At 39.4% G+C, this 27,178-nt stretch overlaps 1 protein-coding gene across 4 annotated transcripts in view; it reads left to right on the top strand.

Moving 5' to 3' along the window:
* Positions 1–27,178, top strand: part of LNX1 (ligand of numb-protein X 1) — a 143,411-nt gene that overhangs the window by 66,551 nt on the left and 49,682 nt on the right. For 2 of the 4 annotated variants that reach the window (XM_018575750.1, XM_018575760.1), the window contains exons 2-5: positions 2,058–2,308; positions 4,960–5,118; positions 8,006–8,208; positions 15,606–15,977. In XM_018575750.1, the coding sequence (XP_018431252.1) occupies positions 2,058–2,308; positions 4,960–5,118; positions 8,006–8,208; positions 15,606–15,977 (985 nt within the window). Of the gene's footprint in view, positions 1–2,057; positions 2,309–4,959; positions 5,125–8,005; positions 8,209–15,605; positions 15,978–27,178 lie in introns of all 4 variants that reach the window. The other 2 variants (XM_018575743.1, XM_018575754.1) reach the window with 1 other exon arrangement.

The following is a 27,178-nucleotide window of genomic DNA, read 5'->3' as shown; positions in this document are numbered from 1 at the left end:
CTTTTCATGATTTACCTGCTTGCTGCTCCATATTGTAACTGCTGTAATTCAGGGAAAGTGACTAGGGATGCACCGATACTTTTCGAGTACCAGTGCCGATACTTGGCATTTTCATGAGAATTACCAGGGTTGCAGGGGTTGCAGCTGGGACCTGGCTCTGGTGCTCCACCCCTGTCCTGAAATCATTAGTCTGTATTGTTTTAAAAAAACTGTCACATGACAATAAACAAAAATGTATCAGTACTCGTACTTGTAAGTACTCGGCAAGTACCAGTACTTGTACTCGCAAAACTGGTATCGGTGCATCCCTTTATTTATGTTTATAAAAACAAAATCGTACATTAAAACAGAGATGTCCAAATCCCAGGAGCTCCGTGTGCTCCTTACAAATCACAGCTGCCTCCTAACTTTTGAATTTTTTTTCTAGTCTAGTCTTGGAGCTCGAAAAGTATCTGTACTTGTACTTGTACCGAGTATGGTACTTGGTATCTGAACATCTCTATATTCTAGTATTACAATTACATCCTTTTTGTATTTGGTTTTTTTTCTTCACGATTTGCTTCCAATGTTCTTAGTTGTTCAAACAGCAAACAGTCAATGTGAGCATTTACCTCTGTACTGTCCCACATTCACGCAAGATGTCGATAAAACAATAACAGAGTAGATGTATTTATTTTACTAGCAAAGAGTTTGTTTTATTGCATGTGGTGATATAACATGTAGAAAAAATAAACATCTGACAATCACAATTAGATGTTTACAAAGATTCTGCATTTTGGAGAGACATAAAAGGAATGACTAGAAATACACTTTTATGAAGAAAGGGAAAACAATCTCAAAATTGAATGAGTAGTAAACACAACGCAGTTGATTTACTAAAAGAATAAAGAATTTTAAGCCAGTCACGTGCAACAATCTTGTTTATTGTTCCTTTGCACATAATGGGGTATTTAAAGAACAGAGCAGAGTATAGGAACAGGTAAAAGATTCAAAGTCGGGTACCAAGGTCAATAACGTCCAAATTGATAACCGAAATCGGGGTCAAGGTCACAGGCCAAGGTCATACACAGAGAAACGGAGTTGCAGGCTAGGTCACAGGAATACAGGAGAAAGCTGAAGACCAGTCCGCAATTAGCTCAGAGTCCATGCTGGTTTAAATAGGCAGACTGGTGCCAACGAACATACATGTACATGTGCATGCCTGTGCATGCGCTTACCAAAGCTAACTCTTGTGTGCATGGGCATTGGTGCCCACCGGTTGGAGTGCAAGAACACCAACTTAAGCACATTTGCCCAATATCTTTTACGCGGAACTGCAAGTAACAGAATGAACACGAGCTTGCACCCATGTAAGTATTCTGGTGAATACCGGTCCATCCTTACACAATTTCAAAAGGCAGTTAGCAATGTCTCACCTCCATATTTCTCTCAGTACATGTTTCCTTTCATATAGATTACAGCACACCATTGCAGTTTGCATTGTTATTGACAGCACAAAGGCTGATTATCTCAGACAATTTATTAAATAAAAGATGGTCAGCTTTAATAAAGAGATACATCAGTGAACTGCTGTTGTAGCTTAGAAAACATTGTGCTTGCATCTGCAAGTCAGCTCAATTCACCTTTACATTTTAAATAACTGTTTTTGGGCAGAATTGCATCCTCTTGTCACGTGATTCATGAACGTTAGCTGTGTGATGGATGCAGCATTCCTTTGTGTTCTAATATACTGTATGTGTGAGTGAGATTTCGGAGACGTGATTGCACTGAGACCATGGTAAACACTGATCAGCACTGTTATAGGCTTAAATACAGAGGCCTTGCAGAGGATAAAGCATACCAGCAACTATAAGGAACTACCAAAGTAGCCAGGTATAGTGGCGGGCCTAAAATTTAACATACTTGACAGATATATTGTAATATGTAGCATTGAGTGCACCTACTAACTAACATATACAGTATCTTACATATTAAGTCTTTCTGGTGTTACATATATATGTAATTGCTCCAGGTGAACTGTAACCACTGAAGCACACTATTTGTTTTTTTTCTCACAGGTGTAAAGGTGCATCACACTATGGCCTTACTAAAGAGCGCAAAAGACGATCACAGGATGGTTCCCCGGACTGCAGCTCTTCATTAGATTTAACCATAGCAGCAGTGTCGCCTGAACTATCAGCTGCCTCCGCAGCTGCAGCCTTAGTGAATGATGAAGCAGGTCAGGACAACCCTGTATATAGCTCACCCACAGGAGACATCCATCTGGGAAGTGGATCTGAAGAACACTTCAGAATAAACCGGAATAGGAGTAAGTCATGATCACCTTTCTTGAGCTTTATTGCTTTTAATATCAATGCTATCACAGTGGCCATGTCCTATTAACATTTATTTACAGTGATATTACTATGGCTTTTAAAAGAGACCTGCTTCGTATAAAAGATGCCTTAAAGGAAATGTAAAGTCTTTGCATCTTTTATACAAAAAGTTTTTCTAGATTTGTACTTAAAATTCATCAGCTTGATGTAAATAATCACAAAAGAGAAAACTTTGGGGGACTTGCACAATGAAAAGGAACAGTAAAGGAAAACCACTGCGTAGTGCTGCAGTTTTTGAAACATTGGAAAACATTGATTCCCAACAGGGTAGGATCCTTTGGGAATCCATGTTTTCCAATGTTTTAAAACCTTGTTCCTATGAAGAATTTGCAATTATATATGCACATGAGAGTAGCCACGTTTGCTCATAGCATTTGCAGGCTCTGCTTCCTCCTTTGCTTCACTACACATTGATAATGCTTTACTGTTCCTTCTCACTATGCAAGTCTATGGGGTTGATTTACTAACCTTATAAACACGCAACAAACAAGTATACACCTCTGTAGTGTGTTCCCTCCCAGCATGATCTATTGGTTGAATCTAGACACCTTTGTAGTGTGTACACACCCAGCAGGTGTGTTGTGCAAAGCCCTGCATGAATTGCAAGGTGATGTTGTGTAAATTAGCTCTACATTGTGTTGCTTGCGTTGATGAATGCAGGAATGTAAATGCATGAGCTAACCATTTTTGTCTAAACTGTGAAGCAGCATTATATATGCATCATGTGCATGATTTTTCCATATATGGCATTAGTGGAAATATGCTTTTAGAGACTTTTTGGTTGATAAATACGTTTTGCTGTGTAAAAATCACACACACCTAGTGCGTGCGTGTGTTTAGGTCAATAAATCACCCCCTATAAGTCAGACTTTCCTGTGTACACACATATCTGATAAAGCTCAGCCCATTGGGATAATGACTCCAACAGTGTTATTCACAAAAGGGGAAGGGTTTGGAGGAGGCAGGAGAAGTGAACAATCTAGGCCAAAATAGCTGATTTGGAACAATTCTCCAATTCAGCTCACTTTCCAGTTCAGCGATGTTGTCCTAGATTGCTCACTTCTCCTGCCTTCTCCAAACTCTTCACCCTTTTGTGAATAACCCTGAAAATATCTCTTCATTGGAAATACACTATTATTTCCCTTTAGAATAAACTATTGTAGCCAGTTTATATCCTTTATTTAAATTGTTTCAAGTGTCATATACTGGAAATATAATGGCAGACATGTAGGATGATACATTCATATACATTCAAGTGGTACAATACAGTATTATGAGAAGGAGAGACTTGTAAATGTTAATAAATATAGATTGCACAGGAAGCTTCGCTTAAAGGATAAGTTCACTTTCCCAAGTGATTTGGCAAAATGGAATTACCTGCTCAAATCTGGCCATCTTGACATCTTCCACAATCTGTTTTGTTATACTTTTAAACGTTATAAGTGTTTTTATTGGTCATCAATTTTAATTGATCTTATATTGTGCAGCCGATAGAAATGTGGATACGTACCCCTACCCCCACCACAACAAATACTAATTATACTAATCAATACCATTCTGGACTAATAATGCTGCACTGAATCTCAGACTTGTTATCAGCCCTGCCTGAGTAGAGAATGAGATGGTCTGTTGTATTAACACACTTTCTGTCCTAGGGTGACAACACTGTTCTTTCATAGAGTGTGGTGAGTGAGCATTGTCACCCTATGACAGGAAGTGTGTTGCTTCCAGGATCACCAGGTGAAAATATAGGGGAAAAAATGCCTACAAAAGTTAGAACTAATGCAGCCATCAGGTCATATGTTACATGTTATCTCTTATTTCCCAAAAATGCATGTCTATTACCTTTTAAAGGGAATCTAATTCCAAGAACAAAAATTTTATAGATTTCCGCTTATCAGTTCCATTAAATGTTCTGGCTGATTTGAGTTTCCTTTATTTGGGCTAAGAACATTTTTTGGTAAATACAGAAAATACCTGTTGGTCTTGCAAGACATCCAGTGTCCTTGTAACTTCTTGTGAACCGAACTGACATTTTCAAACAATGTCAGGTATCTTCTGTAAACTACAAAAGATACCCCCATGTAAAAGAGATGAGGAGAGCGTGAATTGCTTGTAGTCCAAATCAGGAGAACAGCCTAGGGTCACAACCATGGCTCTTCCATAGATGCAGTACATTGAGTGAGCATTGTCATTCTAGGGGAGGAAGCATGTTAATGGCAGGATTGCCAAGATAAAATGACAGGAGAAGAAGCCTGAAAAAAGCAAACAAATTCAGCCTCCTCTTCCAAGGCCTGCTAACAATTATGTGACAATAGCCTCCCATGCATATGCTCTGGGTGAAATGTATTATCACAGTTTACTATGCCAGCTGCTTCAGAGAGTGTTAGCTGGGGGGCCCATCAAATTTTGTAATGAGATCCCGTGATTCGTCCCATGACTAGTAAGCTGCAGCATATTACATACATACAGTTTTTTAACATGCATATTTTTCTAGGGTCTGACTGTACTGAATTTTAGTTTGGAATGTTCCAAACCTTTTCCAGCACCTTTAATTACATGCCATCCTTTTTTTTTCTTGCAGGTCGTAACTTTGAACGTTCCACAGTCAGGAGTCTGTCATTTAAAAAGCTGAACCGAGCACTCAGTGTCCTTCGAAGAACAAAGAGTGGAAGTGCCGTCTTACACTCCGCAGAGAGAGAGCGAGTCAGCCTGCAAAATGCAAATATCACAGAAGAAGATTGTATAGGTCTGAACCATTTTACACTTCACAGTCTTGTTACTGAGAGGGCCCATTTACACGTGTGTTTTTGCCAATGTTAGCCTGTGTTAAATTAAAGCAGTCCATTAATTTTAAATGGACTGCCAACACATCACAACAGTCAAAACAATGCATGACCTTTTTTTCAAATACAGCACACCTCAGCACGTTGTATGCACATTGTGGTGTGCTGCAGTGTGTCATGTATTGCACTGTTCTGTACAGTCAGTGCATTGGGGTGTCATTCAAAATCAATGGCACTACATTGCATCACACATAGTACTAGGGTTGCCACCTTTTCTTCAAGCAAAACCCGAACACTCTAGCGACGCGCTGACAATTTTTTGGGAGAATGAGTCGTGGCTTATTAATATGTAAATATAACAGTTGAGACTATTTTCAGTGGGGGGCCAGTAGCCCCCATCTTAATTTTAGTTGCCCCTGTCTGCCTGACATCTTGTGCCTGGGTTTCTGCTGTCATGAAACCCAGACAAAGCATTCAAAACCCGGACTGTCCGGGTGAATCCTGGACAGGTGGCAGCCCTACATAGTACAGGTATTCTGGTATGTGAGTGTGAATTCCTCAATTTACCCTAGGAAGAGGACGCTTTTTTAGGGCACATTTATACCATGAAGTGTAGTGTGAGGATGTGCTCACTAAATGAAAAAAGCTGATTCTGGCATGCTGACTCTATTTCACTATACAATTATACAGAACCAGCATTGGCCATTGAACCAGTCCAGCCATTTTCTGCTGACCTTTCTCATTAACAAGGTGATTCCATCCAAAGAACTGCCACTCATTTGTTTGTTTTCTTTGTTTTTTTGCACCATTCTGAGCAAACTCTAGATCAGTGGTTCTCAACCTGTGTAACCTCAGGACCCACATTTGTCCTTGGTCATTATGTTGCTTCTTCGCAAGAGTCGCACTGCAATTAAAGGCATGGGTTTTGCACTACCACGCATTCTGGTGCAGGTTACCACACCAGAACGCACAGTAGGTGCGATTGCATGGTGCAGTGCATTAATCGCATGAGACTGTGTGATTAACGCACTGTACTAGTGGGAACTGGCCCTCAAAAACACTGACAGACACACACAACTACAGACACATTCTCACACACACTCCAAAATCATTGAATTATGTTTTCTTTTTTTTTTAAATCCACCCAGTCTCCCTAATTTACGAGAATTTGAGTGGATCCTCAGTCTGGGGTCCAGTGTGGGCTGCTGTGCTGTGACGGAGCTCTATCCATATGTGCATTGCTTGTACAGCTCCCTTGCATGTCCTGTAGAGGTCTCGGGAGCCAGAATGTGACGTCACTATGGTCTAGGCACCTCTACAGGACATGCGAGGGAGCTCTAAGCAATGCATATATGGATGGAGCTCCCTTGCGGCCATACCACCAGCCCCCCCACCTCAAGCTAATATTTTGAATGCTGTTTTGTGCAAGAACTGACTGTGTTGTGCTAGGAAGAGGCTGAGGAGCCTCTCACCTAGAAAAGTAATAGGCACACAGCGACCCACCAGTTGAGAACCAAGGCTCTCAAGATAATGTTGTGCATGGAAATCCCATGAGATAAGCTCCTGGCCTGTATCTGTATGATAATATGCATTGCCCTGCTGACACTAGATTCGATGATTAGTTAATTGCATGAATAAGCAGATGTACTGGTATTCCTAATAAATTGCCTGTTGAGTGTTATTATAGTTTTCACATGTATTGTACTATTTACAATGTAAAACCACAATCCTGTGTAAAATCAAAAGTGGTTAAGGCAGCATACCCCTTTCAGGCTAAAGATACATGGCAACCGCACAATTCATAACTCGCCTTGGTAGCAAGGTGCACATGGAAGGGCTTACAACAGTACAAAATAAAGAAATTTCCCAGCACACTCACCAGCTAGACTGCAACAAAACACAAATTTGCCCTTGCATATATACGCGTTAAAAACAGAGGTCTTAGTTGCACAACTTTTTGCTAAAAATATGTGGAAGCCACACTGCCTCGTGAAAGCTCTTCTGTGTAGTGTGTTCCTAGCTAATTTTTGTCAGTCTCCATATTGGAGCATATTTAAGCAGTTGATAAATTGAATGCAGGTATGCAGTGAAGTCACACTGGGGGCCACAGCGTACATTCTGGATTGCTGAGCCTCCAGTGTGTCCCTGTATCTTTAAGGAGGAGTGGGCTTCCTCCAGGCATACCTGCATTCAATTTATCAACTGCTTAAATATGCTCCAATATGGAGGCTCACAAAAATTAGAGTTAGGACTACACTAGACAGAGGAGCTTTGACAAGACATTGCGGCTTCCACATATTTTTTGCAAAAAGTTGTGCAACTAAAACCTGTTTTTAACGTATATTGTTAGACAGGCAAATGTGTATTGTTGCAGACTAGCTGGTAAGTGTGCTGGGAAATTACTGTGTTTTGTAGCATACCCCTTTCAACCTCGGCACGCCGTTATATCAATAGCCATAGTTTTTCAAAATGCAACAGAAACTGCAGTAAATTCGTTATGGTAATAATTTATGTTATCGAAGGGGCTATACTACTTTTATTTGCAGCAACATCAGTAATGCAACAATGCAGATTAGAAGGTAAAAAAAGCTATCTGGAGTAATGTCGATTTATGTAGTTTGGGTGTTGAACCAATTGTATAAAAATTCAAGCAGATACCATTTCATTCCTTCAAATTAATTTTCACTCTGCAAATATGTGCAAGAAAAATTGCATTCATTTGATTGTGTATGTGGAACTGCAGTGGTTGCCTGTATGTGTAAAAGATATAGTAAAATTAATGTAACAAAATTGATGACAGAAAATGTTTCTGACTTAACATTGTCTTATCCTTATATCCCCCAGTGCTGCCAAATCTGTCGCACCTTATTCCTGATGGAGAGATAACCTGTATTAAGATCAATCGCTCTGATTCCAATGAATGTCTTGGAATTAGAATTGTGGGTGGAAATGAAACCCCTCTGACCCAAATCATCATACAACATATCTATCAGGATGGGGTCATTGCACGAGATGGGAGGCTCCTTCCTGGAGACATGATCTTAAAGGTAAGTTTGCTCTTGTACCTCATGTTGAGACAAAGCACTGGTTGAAATTCCATGGTGTCTTAGTTTTTTTGAAGGCTTCTTTATTAGTTCCTACATTATTCAGAATATTAATCAAGCTCTATAGGCCACATCTTCTAGTTGCATGTGGTGAACTGGTCACATCACCGTCCACCGACCGCAGTCGGCCAAGATTGACGCGTTTCAGGGGCAAGCCCCCTTCCTCAGAATCACACCTATGGATGTAGCTTCCAGTGTCTCTAGAATGTTTTAGGAGATAGGTCTCTAATATTTGCATTATTTTTGTTTGGCTGTTCTCTGAAAACAAAAAAAAAATCCTTATTATTTGTAAATAGTAAAATACTTTTGACTCAAATACAATAAAGGTCAGAACATCCTTCAAAAGTCATTTCTGTATGCTCCAAGCCCCATAATCATATTTTTCCAATTTTAAAACCATAACTGGATTATTGCTTTGAATGTAAAAGATCTAATCCCCCTTAGAATTCTAGACTACCATCCAGATTACCCTTATTTTTGTTGTCCACAGCTAGAAGAGCATGCTCCTTTAAAAAAAATTCAGCACTGCTAACATTTCCATTTACCCACTTCTGCCTACATAAAACATATATAAAATTACATACAGTTACATAAAATAGGTTTCTCATACAGTAACAGTCACCTCCAACTGACTGCAAGTCAACTCTACTTTCTTCTTCTGAGTACGTTCAACTTTCTTCTTTCCCAATGTTTCTAGTGAAAAAATATTTAAATATAACAATTTGCCACTGTACTATGATCAACATAGATGTTTGTACACTAATTTGTATATATCGATGTAGGAACTGATATTTAATTTAGCCTGGTTACAGGTATGTTGAATGACGTGCTGACTCACTTGAATCCCACTTGAATACCTGGTATTACCTTACTCCATTACAAAGCCAAAGATGGTGCCATGCTGCCCGCATGGATTCTCAGTAATATAAAGCAAATTAAATATTGGGGAACCCATTAGCAAGAGAATGACTCCGTCATTATGGCTTTGTAGAAGCAGGTAGACATAAACTACTGTAGGAAAGTCTTTCCATTGCAGCGTGTAAAAGATATGAAAAGATGTGAAAAGCTGAAAGGGAATCAAAATACCAAATTTCATCCAATTACAAAGCCAAAGATGGTGTCATGCTGCCATGATTCTCATGATTCTCAGAAATAATTAAACTATTGTGGAACACAGTGGCAAGAGAGTAACCCCATTGTTATGGCCTTGTAGTAGGAGGTGCAGACATAAACTGCTGTAAGGAAGTATTCCCATTGGGAATAGTATGGTGTTTGTGTGTCATGGCAGCAGCGATTTAGCATGTACCATCAAGTGGTGTACAACAATACATATTGTTAGATAATATTTTCTATTGCCATGTCTCTCCTTTTCAAGCCCCCTGCATTGTTTAGCTTGTGGAAGTACTTTTGTGGCCATCTGGGTGGATCAGAAAGAATACAAGTTTGTATGAAGTCAGTGTGTGCTTTACACATAGGATCAATACAAATGCTAGCTTTATTTATGCTGGTTCTAGCTCCAGGCACTCAACCCTGCAAAATGCCTTTCTCAACATCCCTCTCTGATCTCAAGATCTGTTGATGCCTTTAATGTTTCTTCAACAACGTATACTGAGGACAAGGCTTAGGTATCACGCAGCTGCACAGCTGCCGGTTGACTACATACCCCAGCATTCCCTGACATCTCTTTTTTATCATCATAGAGGAGAAATAAGACTATATTATTTATTTTTCGTTCTGTATATACACCATATACATGCTTGTATTGGAGAACTCTTTTACTTTCCCAAATAACTGCAGTGATTTTAGTATTGCATGTATTTTATAGAAATAGAGTTTAAGAAATAAAAAAAAAAAGCAGGACTTGTAAAATGAATAGTAAAACAAATATATAATTAGCTGTTCTCCTTACTTTCTCTGTGAGCAGCTATTGTACAGAAGCACCTTAACAAGCTACGTAGGTATGTTGTTAGTCAAGTGTACAGCACAGCTTACACTGAGTCGGAGAAGGGGGAGTGCCCATTGCATCATGGGAGCTGGGGGTTTTTTTTCTGCTTCAGTCCAAAAGCTGTGGCATGTTGAGGTGTGATAGTAAACATGTTAACTGGATGGTGATGGCCATCTCAGAACTGAAATTACCCCCTCCTAGTGAGCTGAGGTTATCGGACAATATGGGCAGAGCACAGGTTTACATTAAGAAAGAGAGAATTTCCTTTTGCAAGATTTTTTGGCTCTTTTTATCCATTGTGAAGGTATACCTAGGTATGGCACTAAGAGGAGCAAGGTTTCATTTTAGATGTGTTGCTGGTCCCATTGACGTATCTAAGAAGTATGTTTGTGCCTATGAGGTTTACATTTCTGTTATCTTGACTCTCTGCATGCCAATGGTTATCCACTTTAAAGGTTATCCCTTTAGTAGGCCAGAAAAAAACCTGATGAATCACCCTCCTGAAAATACTTAGCACTTATTCACACCAGCCTGTATACCAAAAAGAGCCTGTTTAGCGTGCGGGCTGGTGTCTGTCTTGTTCAGGCGGTGGGGGAGGGGTCTGTCTTACCTTTTTCCAACAGGCACTTTTTACCCTTTTTCTTACCTTTATTGAAATATCACAAAGTGGCATTTCATTAATTTCTATGCACTACAGCTGAGATGCATTTTGTATAGCTGGATTAAGAGTTCAGGTGAGCGCTGGTACAGAAAAATGCAGCATGCTCCACATAGCCCCAATCGTTTGTGGTGTGAGCAGGGCATATAGAAATCAAGCATTGCAGTGGCCAGTGCAGAAAGACGCAGGTCACCACACATGATTTGAACGAGCCCTCAGGTTATATTTTGATTGGGGAGAATTCTTTTCACCTCCTGTCCTAGAGACGCAACCGGAAATAAAAGGGAAACCTCTCCAACTTGAGCCAAATTCACATCTTAGCGCGTTTTCATGGGAACAGGTGCCCCAGCTTTCATCTCTTGCTCTGGTGACAACCCAAAACTTTTGGATTTTCTTTCACTTTCTGTCTCAGTACCAATGGTCTCCGAGACAAATAGCAGGAAGAATCTACCCAATAGGGACAGCAATAAAAACTGATAGAGGTTCTGACACTTCACTATTCTATCCAAAGCCAAACCAATGCATTTCCATAAACTTTAACATGAAAGCCTAACTTCAGGCCATTTTCTTTCGTAGTGGATGGAGTGGGGAAAAGTGATCATTTATGTCAGTTTGTTTTGTCTGTGACCCCCATTGGGGAGATTTCCCCTTACTTCCTGTCTCTGCAACACCAGGTTCTAGCTCTTCCTCTCTCTACTAGAAATATGTTTTTGTCTGTTGCTCCTTGTTGGAGAGACTAATCCCCAGTATGGACACATGGCAATAAAATCCTGACTGAGGCTGTAACCCTTTCCCTGCTCTATCCCAAACAAAATAGAAAGTTGTGGCTGGAGTTAGGATTTAAACTGAATGTAAACTCCACAATTGAACTTCTCTTCTTTGCTCCACGTTCTGTTTAATATATAAATATAAGTGCTTTATTAAATCTGTTCGATAAGTACAAAGAAATACCACTAATCCTCTGTCTCTGTTGCACTCTTATCAGTTATCATTGTCCCCAACTATCTCCACAAACAGAACACCTCCCCTTATGTCTGTGAAGGTTCTCATTCATTCAGGTCATGGTAAATCTGTAAAAAATAAATCAAGGCAAATGGACATGCTGTATATTTTTAAGATGTTTCGCTGGTCATCTGACCAGCTTTCTTAATTCTGAATTGAGAAAGATAGTCGGATGACCAGCGACACATCTTCAAGAAAAATACAGCAAGTCCGTTTGTCTTGATTTTTTTTTTTTACAGACCTCCGCTATGTTCTGGAGGGTGTTCTGTAGTTCCAATACACTTCCTGTTGTAGGGTGACAACACTGCTTCTCCATAGATACGGTACAGTGAGTGAGCGTTGTCATACTAGGACAGGATGTGTGTCACTGGCAGGGTCACTAGGTGAACATAAAGGATAAAAAGACAGAAAATAGAAAATGAATGCAGCTACCACATCGAAGAACTGGGTACTTTTGTTCTTGGATTACATTATAAGACTAATATACCGTATTTGCCGGCGTATAAGACGGGTTTTTAGACCCAAAAACATCGCCCGAAAATCGGGGGTCGTCTTATACGCCGGGTATACGGTATGTACTATGTAGCTTCGGCTTTGTATACAGCTACATACAGTATACAAAGCCTGTATTAATTAATACAAAGCCTGCCGTGATTGGCTCAGCGTGGTATACTGTATGTAGCTGAAGGACTGAACCCGGAAGATGGAGGACACTGCGGGGATCGTGGACAAGGTAAGAGACTATAATACCGACTGTGGCTCGGGGTTACCGCTTATGGTACTGAAAATTAACCCCGAGCCACACTCAGGAATATCGCCATGGAGGTTAGTGGTTGCATTTAAACATTATTTTGGGCTATACTCGTCTTATACGACGAGTATAGCCCAAAACCTATATTTTAACACAAAAAGTGGGGGGTCTTCTTATATGCCGAGTCGTCTTATACGCCGGCAAATAAGGTAATATTGCTGTTGATATCTCTCCCTTGTTGGAAACGAATGTCTCCTTTACTACTGTTGGTGCTCCTGTTCATTTTAGTTACACTTAGTATTGCTTATGAAATAATTCAATACTTATGTTACCACTACAGAACATACATTTGAATGTGAGCAATCCACATTTTTATATAAACATTCCAAACAAAAGCCTGGCACGCAGCCTTTCTACTTGGCAAAAGACATTTACCTCACTAAAGGAGCAAATACGGTTCATTTGGGTATCCGGAATATGTCATATTTGATAATATTTCATCATTTATTCCATGGAACCTTAAGCCGTATTAAACCTTCTTCTAATCCTTCTAGTATGCAAGGCATGAGTGGCTTTGTATCTTTACCATCTTTGCTGACTGCTCAGATTTTCTGTGATACAGTCATCTGAGAAATGAGAAGGATTTGGCTCATATCAAAGTTAAATATATGTGGAAAGTATGGTGGTGTGGGGGCAGGTGAGTTAAAAGTTGATGTGCTTTTTAACTGGTTAATGTCAAGAAGAGTGACCATCACTAATAAGCACATCAAAGCTAGAAGTGATCCAATGGAAGGGCGTGCCTCTAGAGGAGAACGGGGGCAGGGGCAAAGTTGAAGGTTAATAACGCTACTGGTTCTTCCCCATTCTTTTCTTTTGCTGACAGCTTTGACAGCCTATGTGAGGGTTGGGTGAGGCGGGGAATTAATGTTGTAATGTTTATTTGAGAAATATTGCATTTTCTGATTTGGATACATATGTTAAAAGCTGGAATTAAAATATGTTATATCTTTTGGAAACCAATAAAAACTTTGAAACACTAATAAGCACATCAATATAGTTGTGTGGAAAATTCTTGATATACTACATATATAAAAGTAAAGTAATGAATTTCAGCAGGTGTTATAACTAAGTGGAATTTACAATGTATAAAATACAAAAAAAAAACAAATGCAACATCAAGAGAAAAGTCCAGACCATTATTTAATGGAGTGATTTTATTAGCTTAGTGCAACAAAGCTGAACTGGAGACTGGAATGATGATGTTTCATTATGCTGAAAATGTTGGGCAAAGCAACAACTTTTTCTTTAATGTGGACTTTCCCTGACACATATACTGCACTTAAAGTGACACTAATCTCCAGAGTAAAATCTTAAAAATGCATTCAAGTACCTTAACTATTAACAAAACTCGGCTGTAGATCCTCAAAATCATCTCTGAATTGGTGCTGACACTGTCCTTCCTTCTGGAGGGCTGCTACTTCTGTTCCCCATGGTCCCTGTGTATGTTGTAAAGTAGCCACCACTCCAAGCTCACTCTCATGATGGACTACGTTCCCACGTTTAGTTTAGTAATTTGCATTGAAGTTAATGTCTATCATAGGAGTCAGCTTGGAGCGGTGGCTACTTTACAACACACACAGGAACCATGGGGAACAAAAGTAACCACCCTCCAGAAAGAAGGACAGTGTCACCACAAATTCAGAGATGATTTGAGGATCTACAGCTGAGTGATACACAAATAAGGTCCAGTATTGTTAATAGCTAAGGTACTTCAATGCATTTTTAAGATTTAATGCCTTAGTTTAATGTCACTTTAAATGTAGATCTCCACAGCTACATATACAGTAAACTCCCACTTATCCAGCATCCACAGGGATCGGTAGGTGCTGAATAACTGTAGTTTCTGGTTGCTGGAGAGTTAATAGCAACTAGCTTCCACAGGTCTATGGAAGAAGCTGGAAGCAATAGCCAGCCTGCTATTGGCTATTGAAATTTGAAATAGCCAATAGCAGGCTAGCTATTGAAACCCCGCCCACTGAGCAGAGGAGCAGACCTGAGAGAGAAAGTTCTTTCTCAGATCCACTCCTCTGCTCAGTGGGTGGGTACAAAAGCCAGCCTGCTATTGCAATTTGAAATAGACAATAGCAGGCTGACTATTGCTCCCCTTTGTTTATATTCTGTTGCCGACCAGCAGCAAGAAGTAAACTGAGAATTCCCTTAGCAACTATAGTCTCCCAATGTCTATCAAGAAAAAAATAAAATAAATCAAGGACATATTATTATTGGGGCAACAGAACTGCCAGCAAAACTACAAGCCACTCATTTTCAGACACTGGAGATCGCAATATTCACTGCTTTTAGCTGGGTCTCTCTTCAAAATGGCGCCAAACTCTTGCACATGTCCCTTCTTGTTAACTGACCCCACACAGCAAAATTTGAAAGTTAAAAAAAAGGGTTTCCTTCTGCCCACCTTGAAAACACCAAACACAGCTGATTTGGAATGCAGGCCAATACTTTTAGGTTCACAGGCCTCAAAGACAGCAAAACCATTAGAATGCCTTAACAAACTACTGTTTCCTAAATATAAACTCTGACAGTAGAAGTCAGAGACAAGAAAGTCTGCAAAGACTTTTCTGTCTTTCTATATTACCCTTTTGCAGTTGAAATGACAAAACTATCAATAAATGCTGCAGTTCGTATCTTTTTGTCATGTTGTGTTAAAGTGACAAGTCCAAACAATTCTGCTCTGCAATCATCCTTAGCAATTCTTGTTTTCCTTTACAGTATATAAAGCCCTTCTTATGCCTTGCATCCACTTATAATTCTTCTTAGTTGAAAAGCTCCTTCTTGAATCTGTATACACTTAAGCTGGGAGTTAGGCCAGCAGTCAGTAGTGGCTGGAAAAAATAGCTCTGTTACAAAGGTCTTTAATAACCTATATTAATGTGCTACATTAATTCTTCTGCCAATCTTGTGTTTTGTAGGTCAATGGCATCGACATCAGCAATGTACCTCACGCTTATGCACTTTCCACCCTCAGACAGCCCTGCCAGGTGTTGAAGCTCACAGTTCTCAGGGAGCAAAGATACAAATGTAGGAGCAATGGCATCAGTACAGAGCCACATACCCCCAGGGATGACAGCATCCATGTTGTGCTGAGCAAAAGCAGTCAAGACGTGCAGCTCGGAATAAAGCTGGTCCGCAAAAGGGATGAGCCAGGAATATTTATTTTTAACCTGCTGGAAGGAGGCGTAGCTGCTCGAGATGGTTACCTGCAGGAGAATGATCGAGTTCTAGCTATCAATGGTCATGATGTGCGTAATGGGACACCAGAGATTGCAGCCCAGCTAATACAGGTTAGTGAGACTCCCATTGTCTGATTACAATTTATCAAACTGGTTCATGAAAGTGATTTGAAAGAAAAAAACTTGCTTACCAAGGAATCTTTGTGAGCAATAACGTAAGGTAGAGTATGTTTTATAAAAGGTATGATATGTTGTTCTTGCTAACTAGGACACCAACAGATCTTACACCTAAATACATATTAAGCTGGGATGGATAGATTCTTTAGATTCCTCCATCCACACTAGCAGTGTGGATGGACGAATATCCCGGTGGGTTCTTTGTACTCTAACAGTGGTGCCTGCTGCAGCAGAATACCTGTTCTTTTGTTTGATTGGCTGCAAGTGCCGATTGCCTAACAATTTTCCAACATGTCCCTTCAACAAAAGACAATATAATGGTCAACTTTAGCCAAGGAGATAGGGCTACCCACAAATCGACCAAATTTAAATCCATGTGTACCCAGGTTTAGTTGTGGGCTGCGCAGATATAGTTGATTCCAACACCAATAAAGGTTTATCAGGAGTGCCATACTTTTAACAGGATACTGTTAGTCAGCATTTAAAATAAACTAAGGTGACCCTGCCAACAAAGGGTCACTTGTATCCAACAGCATTCCTGTAAAACAAGTGAATATATTTGCCTTTCTGGTGGTCCAATTGTTGAAATGCTGCCATGCTGCACTTATTCCACACTTACAGGTGTGTGGAATACTTGCTCTCCTGATAAATGTTGTGGTTTCTCTTGCCTACTCATAACATCACTACAGGTTTTCGACCAACCTGAAGGTTGAATACTTGCAGAAACCAGAGAGAAGCATGTTTCAACACATAGGCTGCCGAAAAGTAAGTATATTTACTCTTTTTTTTTACAGGTATTATTTTGGATACAAGTGACCCTAAGCCGACGGTGTCACTTAAGCCCACCCTTCTTTGCTTGTAATTTGTGTATCTGGGTAATAATTAGACATTCTATGTTGTACTAAAGAGAACAAATATCTGACTTTGAGATGAAGTTAATTTTCTACATGGAATGTTTTGATCCATACTGCAAATACAGGCCCAAACCCATTATTTCCATAACAGTTAAGGTTACTATATAATCTACTATATAATCATAATTTGTGCATGAAAGATGGGACAGGCAAAAAAAAACAACTTATGATGGCCAGTTTGTTTGGCAATAACCAAATGTAATCTAATAAGCACCAATATTTTAGTGTATATATAGCTACCTGATCCGGGACTCATTTTTTAATTTGAAAAAAGGAGCCCTGCTAAATGCATTGTACAGTATATTCTGATTGCCTGTGCAAAGAAATAAATGTATTTTTTTAGTAACTGCACTGGGAGTATAAAAGCATGCAATATATTTGGTTGCTTTGATCAGTGCTCTTTTATTTGGGAATACTGTTAATACTAGAGGTCAGAAGAAGTCAAATGATTCACCTTGTGATTTAGAGCCCCCAGTCAAACAAGGTTCTTCTTTTTAGGATTAGAGATTCCTATATATATATGAATTTGCATTGGAGATATCTGTTAGGGTTCCCAAAATAACAAAAAAAACTGAAACTTTTAGAATCAGCACCACTTAGATTAAAGTATAGACAATCAAGGCATATAAGCCTTACATATTCATGGAATGATCTGTTTATTGACTCCATATTTCAGTATGTAATAATGATTTGTTTTTCTACTCACGTTAACATTGCTGTAGCTACATATGTAGCCATTTTGGAATATTCTTGAGTATATGGAGCATGCAGTATAAAATAATGCATGCTGGTATATGAAGTGGAAGAACAAAGCCCCCATTTTATCATTGTCCTAAATTTCAGATGCAATATTGTTAATGCATTACAGATCTCTAATATTACCCCCCTCATTGTCTGCAAAATCTGCATTGAATTATTTCATTTGTAATGTAACATCTGCTCATCTCTTCAGTTATATCTCATAGTCTTTTTTTATGTCAGATTATGATTTTGTGGTATTTGGCAAGATTGGAATGACCCTCATGCAGTCTCTTGAGAATCTCACAATAATGAGTCAGTGTGTATGTGTGTAAATGTGAGTGTTTTCTTTTGTCTCTGGTTGTGTCTGGATTGCAGTTCTTCCCATGCTCTGCTGCTTGTGTGTCATATTGGTTGGATTTAAGTGTTTAAATTGTGCATAGAGATTAGTGGATCACTCACCTCAGTCTTATACTCTAAGCAGGATAGTGTGAAGGAGTAAAATTACTTCTTTGGAAGTAATACATGGTGTTCATTATGTCATAGTGCTCTGTTCTGACATTCATTATGGCTTTTTAGGTATACTGAACCATCACCATGACTGTAGCCTCAGTTTTACTTTTCACTTGAGCAGATCACCGAGCTTAAAGTGACACTAAACTCAGGAATTAAATCTCAAAAATGTATTCAAGTACCTTAACTATTAAAAATGTATCTTATTTGTGTATCACTCAGTTCTAGAGCGTCAAATCATCTCTGAATTCATGCTGACACTCTTTTCGTCTGGAGGGTGGCTACTTCTGTTCCCCATGGTCCTTGTGTGTGTTCTAAAGTAGCCACCGCTCCAAGCTTGCTCCCGTGATGGACTTCAATCTCAATACAAATCATTAAACTAAACGTGAGATTGTAGTCCATCGTGGGAGTGAGCTTGGAGCGGTGGCTGAGCTAGGAGCACCAATTCAGAGATGATTTGAGGATTTACCTAGTTACATAGTTACATAGTATTTGAGGTTGAATAAAGACACAGGTCCATCAAGTTCAACCTTGTGTGTCTGTGTATGATTGTGCATGTGTGTGTGTGCATGTGTGTGTGTGATCTAGTTTTTAAGAGTACCTGTACCCCTGTATGTTATAGTCTCTGAGGAAGGTATATAAATGCTTTTTGAATGATTCAATACTCTCTGCTGATACCACTGCTTGTGGCACAGAGTTCCAAAATGTAACAGCTCTAACTGAAAAGAAGCCCCTACGCCCCTTGTGGTTAAATCTTTTCTCCACCAATTTTAGGTGGTGGCCTCTAGTCTTTGTTATGGAGTTTACTGTAAAAAGTTTGTTGCTGATGTTGCCATCACCACCAAACATTTTGTACATCAGCAGCCTTGTCTCATAGCTTTGGTCCTCCAGCCCCTTAATTAGTTTAGTTGCCCTTGTCTGGACTCTCTCTAGCTCAAGGACTTCCTTTCTGTGGATAGGTGACCAAAACTGAACCGCATACTCCAGATGAGGCCGAATCAGTGATCTATAAAGTGGCAAAAATATTGCTTCATCTCTACAGAACATTCCCTTTTCACTACATGACAGTACTCTGCTAGCTGTGTTTGCTGCGGCCTGCATTGCATGCTGTTATTCAATCTCTGGTCTACTATGACCTGGAAATCTTTTTCCATTTCTGACTTCCATAGTGGAGTACCCCTTAATGTGTATTCCGCTTTCCTGTTTTTAACCCCAAAATGCATTACTTTTAAATTTTTCAACATTAAACCTCATCTGCGATATAGTTGCCCACTCCCCTATTTTATCCAGGTCCTCCTGTAATGTTATAATGTCTAAGTTTGTGTCTATTACCCTCCCAATTTTAGCATCATCAGTAAACACAGTAACATGGCTATTAACAGTAAGCAGTATGGGGCCTAGCACAGAACCCAGGGGCACTCCACTCTCGACCTTAGACCAACCTGAAACAGAGCTATTTATCGATACTCTCTGGACACATTCCTGTAGCCAGTTCTCTATCCATGTACTCACCATTTCATCAATGCCTATAGATTTCAGCTTGTGTATTAAGCGTTTATGTGGTACCGTGTCAAATGCAGCCGAGTAATACACAAATAAAGTCCATAATAGAAGTCACCAGCACTCGATGATGTGTGCAAGAAGTAAAGCACACATATCGGGGCCACGCAGGGTCCCTTCTTCTGGGTAGGATCACTATGTCACCCAGAAGAAGGGACCCTGCGTGGGCCCGAAACGTAGGCTGTATGACGCATGTGACCATTTAATAAAAAGTGCTTTATTTCCTCCACACAGCATCGAGTGCTGGTGACTTCTATTATGGATTGTAACTGACATCCGTGTTGTCACTTCAAGCACCAATCTTTCATCCAAGGTCTGTACGCTGTATGGAGTGCATGTGATCTCGTATTATCTAATACACAAATAAGATACATTTTTGTTAAAAGTTAATTTACTTGAATGCATTTTTAAGATTTAACTCCTGAGTTCAGTGTCACTTTAAGCATGTCTCTGTAAGACAATTGGTAGAGAAGATATCAATGACTTTGTCAGTGGAAGTTCCCAGAGCAAAACAGAGCCAGAGAGTTTGGAAGACCAGAGTTGTAGACAGGTATTTTTTAAATATTTTTTCTATAATTTTTTATATGAAATCCAAATAAAGTACTGATTACATCCACCAAGTTAATACTAAGCATTTGTTGTCATGTTCTTCGGTTCCTGTTGTTCCACATGTGTTGCATGTGTAATTGTTGCAAAGCAGTGATTTAAGTCATTCCAATGGGATGTCAGAACGCCAAGGGTAATTTGAAGACATAAAAAATATTCTGTCAAACACAGCTCTCGGTTTCATGGAATTGATCTGGTGACCCAAAGATACTGGATGATCAGTTAAGTCGTTGACATAGCTGACTTTCATAACATAGGTAGTCTCTATTTCTGAAGTATGGCTTCATTTGAACAGCTGTGTCTCTTTCTATTTATATATATATATTTACTGTTATCCTGGCTTTAGGATCCAGACTTCTTGTTTAATAAGAGGCATTTAAAACTTTAACTCTGCCAAGTATAGGAGAGAAATGAAAGCTGGAAAATCATTGGGATCTGGTCTTCTGACATTTACTCAGCTATGCAATTATAAAATTCCTATTCTCATGAAAGCTGTCCGGGCAGCGACATAAAGCAGGCCCAGTGGGGCTCTCTTGTAATATCTATCACTGCCATCACAGCCATTCATTCTGCTTACCATTGACTCCAGCAGTCTCTGACAAGTTGCCAAGAAGGCATTTGTAATTTGTAGAGTACAGCACCTGAAAGTGATTAGGCAGCTTATATGTGGTGCCTCTTTTGCAGAGTCACTGAGGTTACCAAAAGGCCACAAAGACTGTGCAGTTTCTGGGGAAGTTTATATAGGCATCATATTTTGCTTTAGGGTATTTTCATAGCAGTGGGATTGCAGATATGTCACTCCTGCAAAGTTGCATTAAAATAAATTGATGTATTTTAATGTAGTAAAATATGGAATGTATGGGGGATTAAACTTCTATTGAGTTATTATTTCTAAATACAATGGAATTTTTTGTGTGCTAAGGTGATGGAAAATAAAACTTTTTTAACTTTTTATGCCCCTATGTTATTACATTAATGCTTTATTATAATGGCTCCTGACTTATACCAGAGGTAGGAAGTCCTTGCAAAAAATACAATAAAAGTTCAGACTCTGTGCCAACTTTAAATGTATCCCAAACCGCTAAATGCACAGTTGAAATTAATGTATGTATTCTGCTTTACACGCCATATTTGTAATTTTGTACAAACCCATGCCACACTACATACATGGTGAGGTCCTACCTTTGGCTTCACTCTTATTGTGATTTATAAACAACACTTTCAGTCCCTAGTGGCTAAAATATTTTAGCAACACAGCACTGCACAATACAGTAGAACCTGTCTTTGTAGAACAAAGTGACTAAGCAACAGGGTGGGTCAACTTACTGAATATAAGATGGAGCAACTGGCATGATCAAAGGTTTGCTTTTATTATTCATCAGCTGTCAGAGAGTACAGATATGATTCCATAGACAGGAAAGACAGCAGACATGCTACAAGAGGCAGTCAGAGACTGCAAAAATTCTGCAGGAGACAGTGACTGTGAACAAGCCACAGGAGACAGAGAGGCGTGCTGTAAGAGATGGTTAGAAACTGTGAACATTCTACACAGCATAGTCAGAGATTGTAGACACACAAGAGAGATGCTTACAGACTATGGATGTGCTGCAGGAGATGGTCTATGACTGTGGGCATGCTACAAGAAATGGTCAGACTGATGATGTGCTTCAGAAAATGGCCAGGGACTGTGAACATGCTGCAGCGGAGGGTCCAAGAGTGTTGATGTGTTTCAGAGGAAGGTCAGGGACTGTGGATGTGCTGCAGAAGATGGTCAGATGCTGTGAACATTTTGCAATAGATGGTCAGGGACTGTCATCATGCTGCAGAAGATGTCAGAGACTGATGTTGTGCTGCAGGAGATGGTCAGACACAGAAAATGTGTTCCAGTAGATGTCACTACCTTATAAGGTTCAATGTTTCCACATTTTAGACAGGGAGTATTTCTGTTACAAAAATGTTATAGGCATCAATGTGCAGTACCTTATTTACAGTACAGTATTTAATCTTTTTTCATTGGTGCTCAGGCACCCTGTCTTCCATGTCTGCAAACCACTGTACACCACCTCAACAGCATTGCTGCTCTACTGTGTAGCAGGCATAGTGTGACTTTCTTTTCTTCCATGTCATCCAAGCCATAATTTTGTTGCTAAACACAGGATACAGGTATTAAGACTAGCCCTGCAGTAATCAGGAGGCTAGGTGATGAGACTACCTGCAGGCTACACAGTAACAAAAAAATGTGGAACCGCATGCAGGCTGTGGCTTGGGCACTAGTCTACAGCATAGAAAACCAAACCCTAAAACAATACCCTAGAAACAGTTCTGTGTCATAAACTAGAGGTATACACCGCTCGATCACTATCTCATTGTTAAGAATCAGCATTCTCATCATTAAGATAGGGACAACTGTCTTACCCAAACATTCTCCAGGGAAATAACAAGAAAAACATTTATGTGCGTTAAGCCTTTGGTTTAGGATTGTTTTTGATGTGCACTTATCAAATGTAGTACATATGATATGATTGTAAGCTCTCACGGGCAAGGCCCTCCTTACCATCTTGTCTTGAATTGTATTGTATTTGTAATGTCTTCCTTATATTGTAAAGCGCTGCGCAAACTGTTGGCGCTATATAAATCCTGTATAATAATAATAATAATAATAATATAAATAAGGAATAGGCATCAAAAGGTTCCTGTAGGAAACTGTTAAATCCTCCAAATGGATTTGGTGCGCCAGGGAAGACAATAGTCTTACCATTAAGCTCTGTCCCTGCTAAAACAAATCTTCACCCAATCATTAAATATTCTAATATTAGAGCCTTAGTATTGAGAAACCCTAGTATTTGATTGCTGAATGGTAAAGATGGGTCTTAGCTCTAGGAAGGTGCTGGTATTAGCACTGATTTAGAGAGGCCAAGGTCCAAAATCAAAATATGTAGACAATGTTCCTGGAATCAGGGCTCCCTGGCTGCACCAAAACGATTTGAAGAATCCTACTCCTCATCTATTTTCTTAGATTGTACAGATTAAAATGTATTAATAACAGTTCCAGCTTCTCCTCATGTTCTGGCTGCAGTGCGGTGCTATGAACACTCTTCAGACTATGACGAGAACATGGTTTTAGCTGTGCATTTGGACATGATCATAAGTCAACCTCAGGATGTAACATTAGAATTGGAGAGTTTTCTTTCCACTTGATAAATCATTTCCTACCAGGTATACTGAGCACAGATGTATCCAAGTTAGTGATACATCAGAGTAAGAACAAAATCCTTAAGCAGGTCTTAAGGGATCTGGATTGTGTTGGAGAGCTATTTCCCAGCAGGTTAAATCTTAAATTTAAACATGTTGTAATATGGCATGTAGAGGGAGCTGATCTGTGGGATCCTACTACAGAGCCAGTTTAAAGCCAAATGGGGCCCTCAAAAAGGTGCCAGCTTGGGGCCCCCCTAGCTTCGATCACTAATTCCAGTATTACTTTTGTTCCTACAACTGCACTCAAATATTACCTATCCATTATATGTATATCCATTACATAATTAATTAATATATTACATAACAATGCTACATGCATAAATAAACTTAAGGTAAGTAATTTATAATGATAGAACCCTGGGTATGCATACCTTTACTGCAGTACAGCAGTCATAATATAACCAATTTAAGTTCAAGCAAAAAATGAATTGTTGGCTACAAATTAGTTGTATGGTGGTTAACAAAAGAAGGATAATAGGCATTCACAACTTTTTAAAGTGGATTTGAAATTATTCTTTCCCCACAGAAAACCAACAAAGATCCAGCAAAGTTCCATTTACTACATTTACAATTAGAAAATGAATTGTGTGTGCAGCAATTGTTAAAGTAAGAAGGAAGCAGGTGACATAGAATTAAAGTGAACCTGCTGGCAAAATGAAAACTAACATACACCTTCCCTACCAAATACAAGTCATCACTGGAGCCCTAATACATCTCAATACTTCTGTGTATGAGGCACATGTATAGACCTCCCTTGCCTCACACAATCCAGTGCTTACTGGTTGTGCAGCTAGGTGTCTGGTCTGGGGGGCAACTATTACGTTGGTATTTTCAAAAGGTTGTGGTGGCAGGGTAAAGCAGTGTCTGCTATGCAGTATGTGTGTTAGTTTGCAGTTTGTTCTTAGTACAGATTGAGATGTTGAAGTATTCAAGTAAACTATCAGTATTCTGTGGCTCATTGAGTAATTCTCTCTAGATTTACACTATATAGAGCAAGGGTAGGCAAGTAAGGCAGTCAGAGTCTTGCAATGCCTAATGGGATTGGTAGACTCACCATAGCTGGAGGGTTGGAGTTTGTCTACCCCTGATATAGGGTGATATGTTACTTTTGGAAGACTGGAAGTGTTTAGCACAGGATAGGGTTCTTTTACTAAGGTCTAATATATATATATATTTTTTTTTTTATATATATATGTGTATATATAATCTCTATCTCATGTAACGGGGTTGTAGTAATAGCAATGATCTCTAGCAGTCTTATGAAACATGTCTCTAGTCTCTAACTGTCTCCTAGAGCATGCCTCCATTCTGCTCCCTCACCAGTAGTATGTTCACAATCTCTAGCATCTTCTGTATTGTGTCTGCATTCTCTGTAAATCTCTGGTAGTATGCCTGTTGTCTCTGACAGTCCTGAGTAGCATCACGTTTATTGAATATTATGTATGGTGGTATTAGGGGCTGCATTTGAGTATACTCTTTTGGGAATTAAGGTAAAGAGGTGGCCAGAACACCTAGAGGAAATAAATATACATATGGGGACACTTGTCCCCAGTATAGCAAAGCAGGATCTCTTAGCCACTGCACATTATTGTATTACTTTTTTAGGTGATGATGGTGTTTCTAGATAATTGTACTAGCTTGAGTTAATAGTTATGTAAGTATATAATTTTCTTAGTACTTAGATCAGATAGTATGCATTATATTCTTATTTTACCATCAGTGCACGACAGCAACCTACGATAGATGCTGATCAGGAAAGTCAGTTAAAAAGTCACATGGACCCTGTATACTTTGTATTAATTCCTGGCATCGTACTAACACTCATTTGTCTGTTATGATCACAATTTCATTAGATAAAATTATGTATTGTTATTGTGTAAAAACCAGCAGAAGATCTATATTTAATTTCTTACCTACATGCCTGTTCTATTAGTCATTTAATTTCCTCTGCTGTATCACCTCCTTATTCCTGATTTTGAATACGCATGCTTTGTTATGGAGTTGAGACACACTAAATATATTGGATATGGAGTACATTCTATGTTTTATATGCTATTGTTAGATGTAAGTGTGGTGCGGAATCAAGCCCCCGCTCATTTATTTATAAATAAAGTATGCATTGCAGTTACATTGTGTTGGCTTTTTTGCTCACCTCGTGTGACTTTGCATCTGTTATTAATATGGAATGTGGAATTGCAACTTGATATTTCCATACTTGTACTCTTATCAGGGAAGTGATTCACTTTAATTATATAGGGTCAAGTTAGCAGCTACAGCATTCATATTAATTTCAGAGTCAGCCTATTGTCTTTAGAGAGGCACTAATTACTAGAAGGCTGTTTGGTAACAAGATCACAACCCCTTCATCATAGCAGTCAACATTAAAGAACTCCACTGAGGACTGTATGAATCTGCTACTATACAACATATTCTCAGTGCAATCGAAGAATAGCCACAATATTGTCTAAGAAAAAAAACACATACAGGGCTATTCACTAAAAGGTGAAGAGTTTGGAGAAGGCAGGAGAAGTGAACAATCTAGGACAAGCTGATTTGGAAGATTTCTCCAATTCAGCTCACTTTCTAGTTCAGCTATGTTGTCCTAAATTGTCCACTTCTCCTGCCTTCTCCAAACTCTTCACCCTTTTGTGAATAACCCTGTTAAACTGATGATCATTTGTCTTCAGCACCAGAGATCAGCACAGTTTTCAGCATTGGAATCAGAGCTGGCGTCATGGAGAGGCAATAGGAGGCAATGGCTTCCTAAAAATGTAATATACTGTATGCCCCTGTCTCATACACATCCTTCATATAGCGTTTACTTTTTATTTCTTTGACTGCCCACTCATTTTAGATTCAATGAACCCCCTCTTGCCATTGTCTGAAGCCAGCTCTGGTGGAACTGTTATACTGGAAAAGTTGAACTGTATCTTGTCTGAAGTGTAGAGGAGTTTGATACTTTAATAACACTGCTACACTTAGAGACTTTCCAGACTCTAAGTACTGGGATTTATGCTGGCCTGCTTTGTGTTTTTTCAGCCTGGTCTGTGTTCCCAAAGGGGTCACCTCTGCCTCACAGACAGAAGATTTAAAATTGATCAGACTTGCATATTTTGAAGAAATGACCACCATGACTCTCCACTCAGTTGGGGTTTCATCAGACCTCATTATCCTCACGGCATCCTTGTTCTATTTAAAAAGAAAATTGCCTGGTGATAGCAGTGGGATCGTAAGACTGCAGCAGTCACAGAAGGGTTAGACCCTGTATCCCCCCGTTGGGGAGATTCACCCCTTTATTTGCACTGGTAACCATTGCCATCTAGAAATAAAGTGAGGGCAAATCTAAAATGTTAAAGCTCTCCCCAGAACAAGAGGTAAGGGGAAATCTTTCAATGGGGACACCAGGTTCTTGGGACTTCCCCACTTTTGGAGATATCCTGTAACTTCCTGTTATGCCGCTGGAACAGGAAGTGAATGAAAATGTCCCCAATGATAGACAAAAAAATAAATGGCAGGAGTATTACCCATTCCCTCCTCTTACCCCCCCCC

This window comes from Nanorana parkeri, unplaced genomic scaffold, assembly GCF_000935625.1.
Source record: "Nanorana parkeri isolate BGI_ZX_2015 unplaced genomic scaffold, ASM93562v1 scaffold54, whole genome shotgun sequence".
In the NCBI taxonomy this organism is placed as follows: Eukaryota; Metazoa; Chordata; class Amphibia; order Anura; family Dicroglossidae; genus Nanorana; species Nanorana parkeri.
Note: the sequence above shows the minus strand (reverse complement) of the source record. Positions and strands in the feature narration are given on the sequence as shown.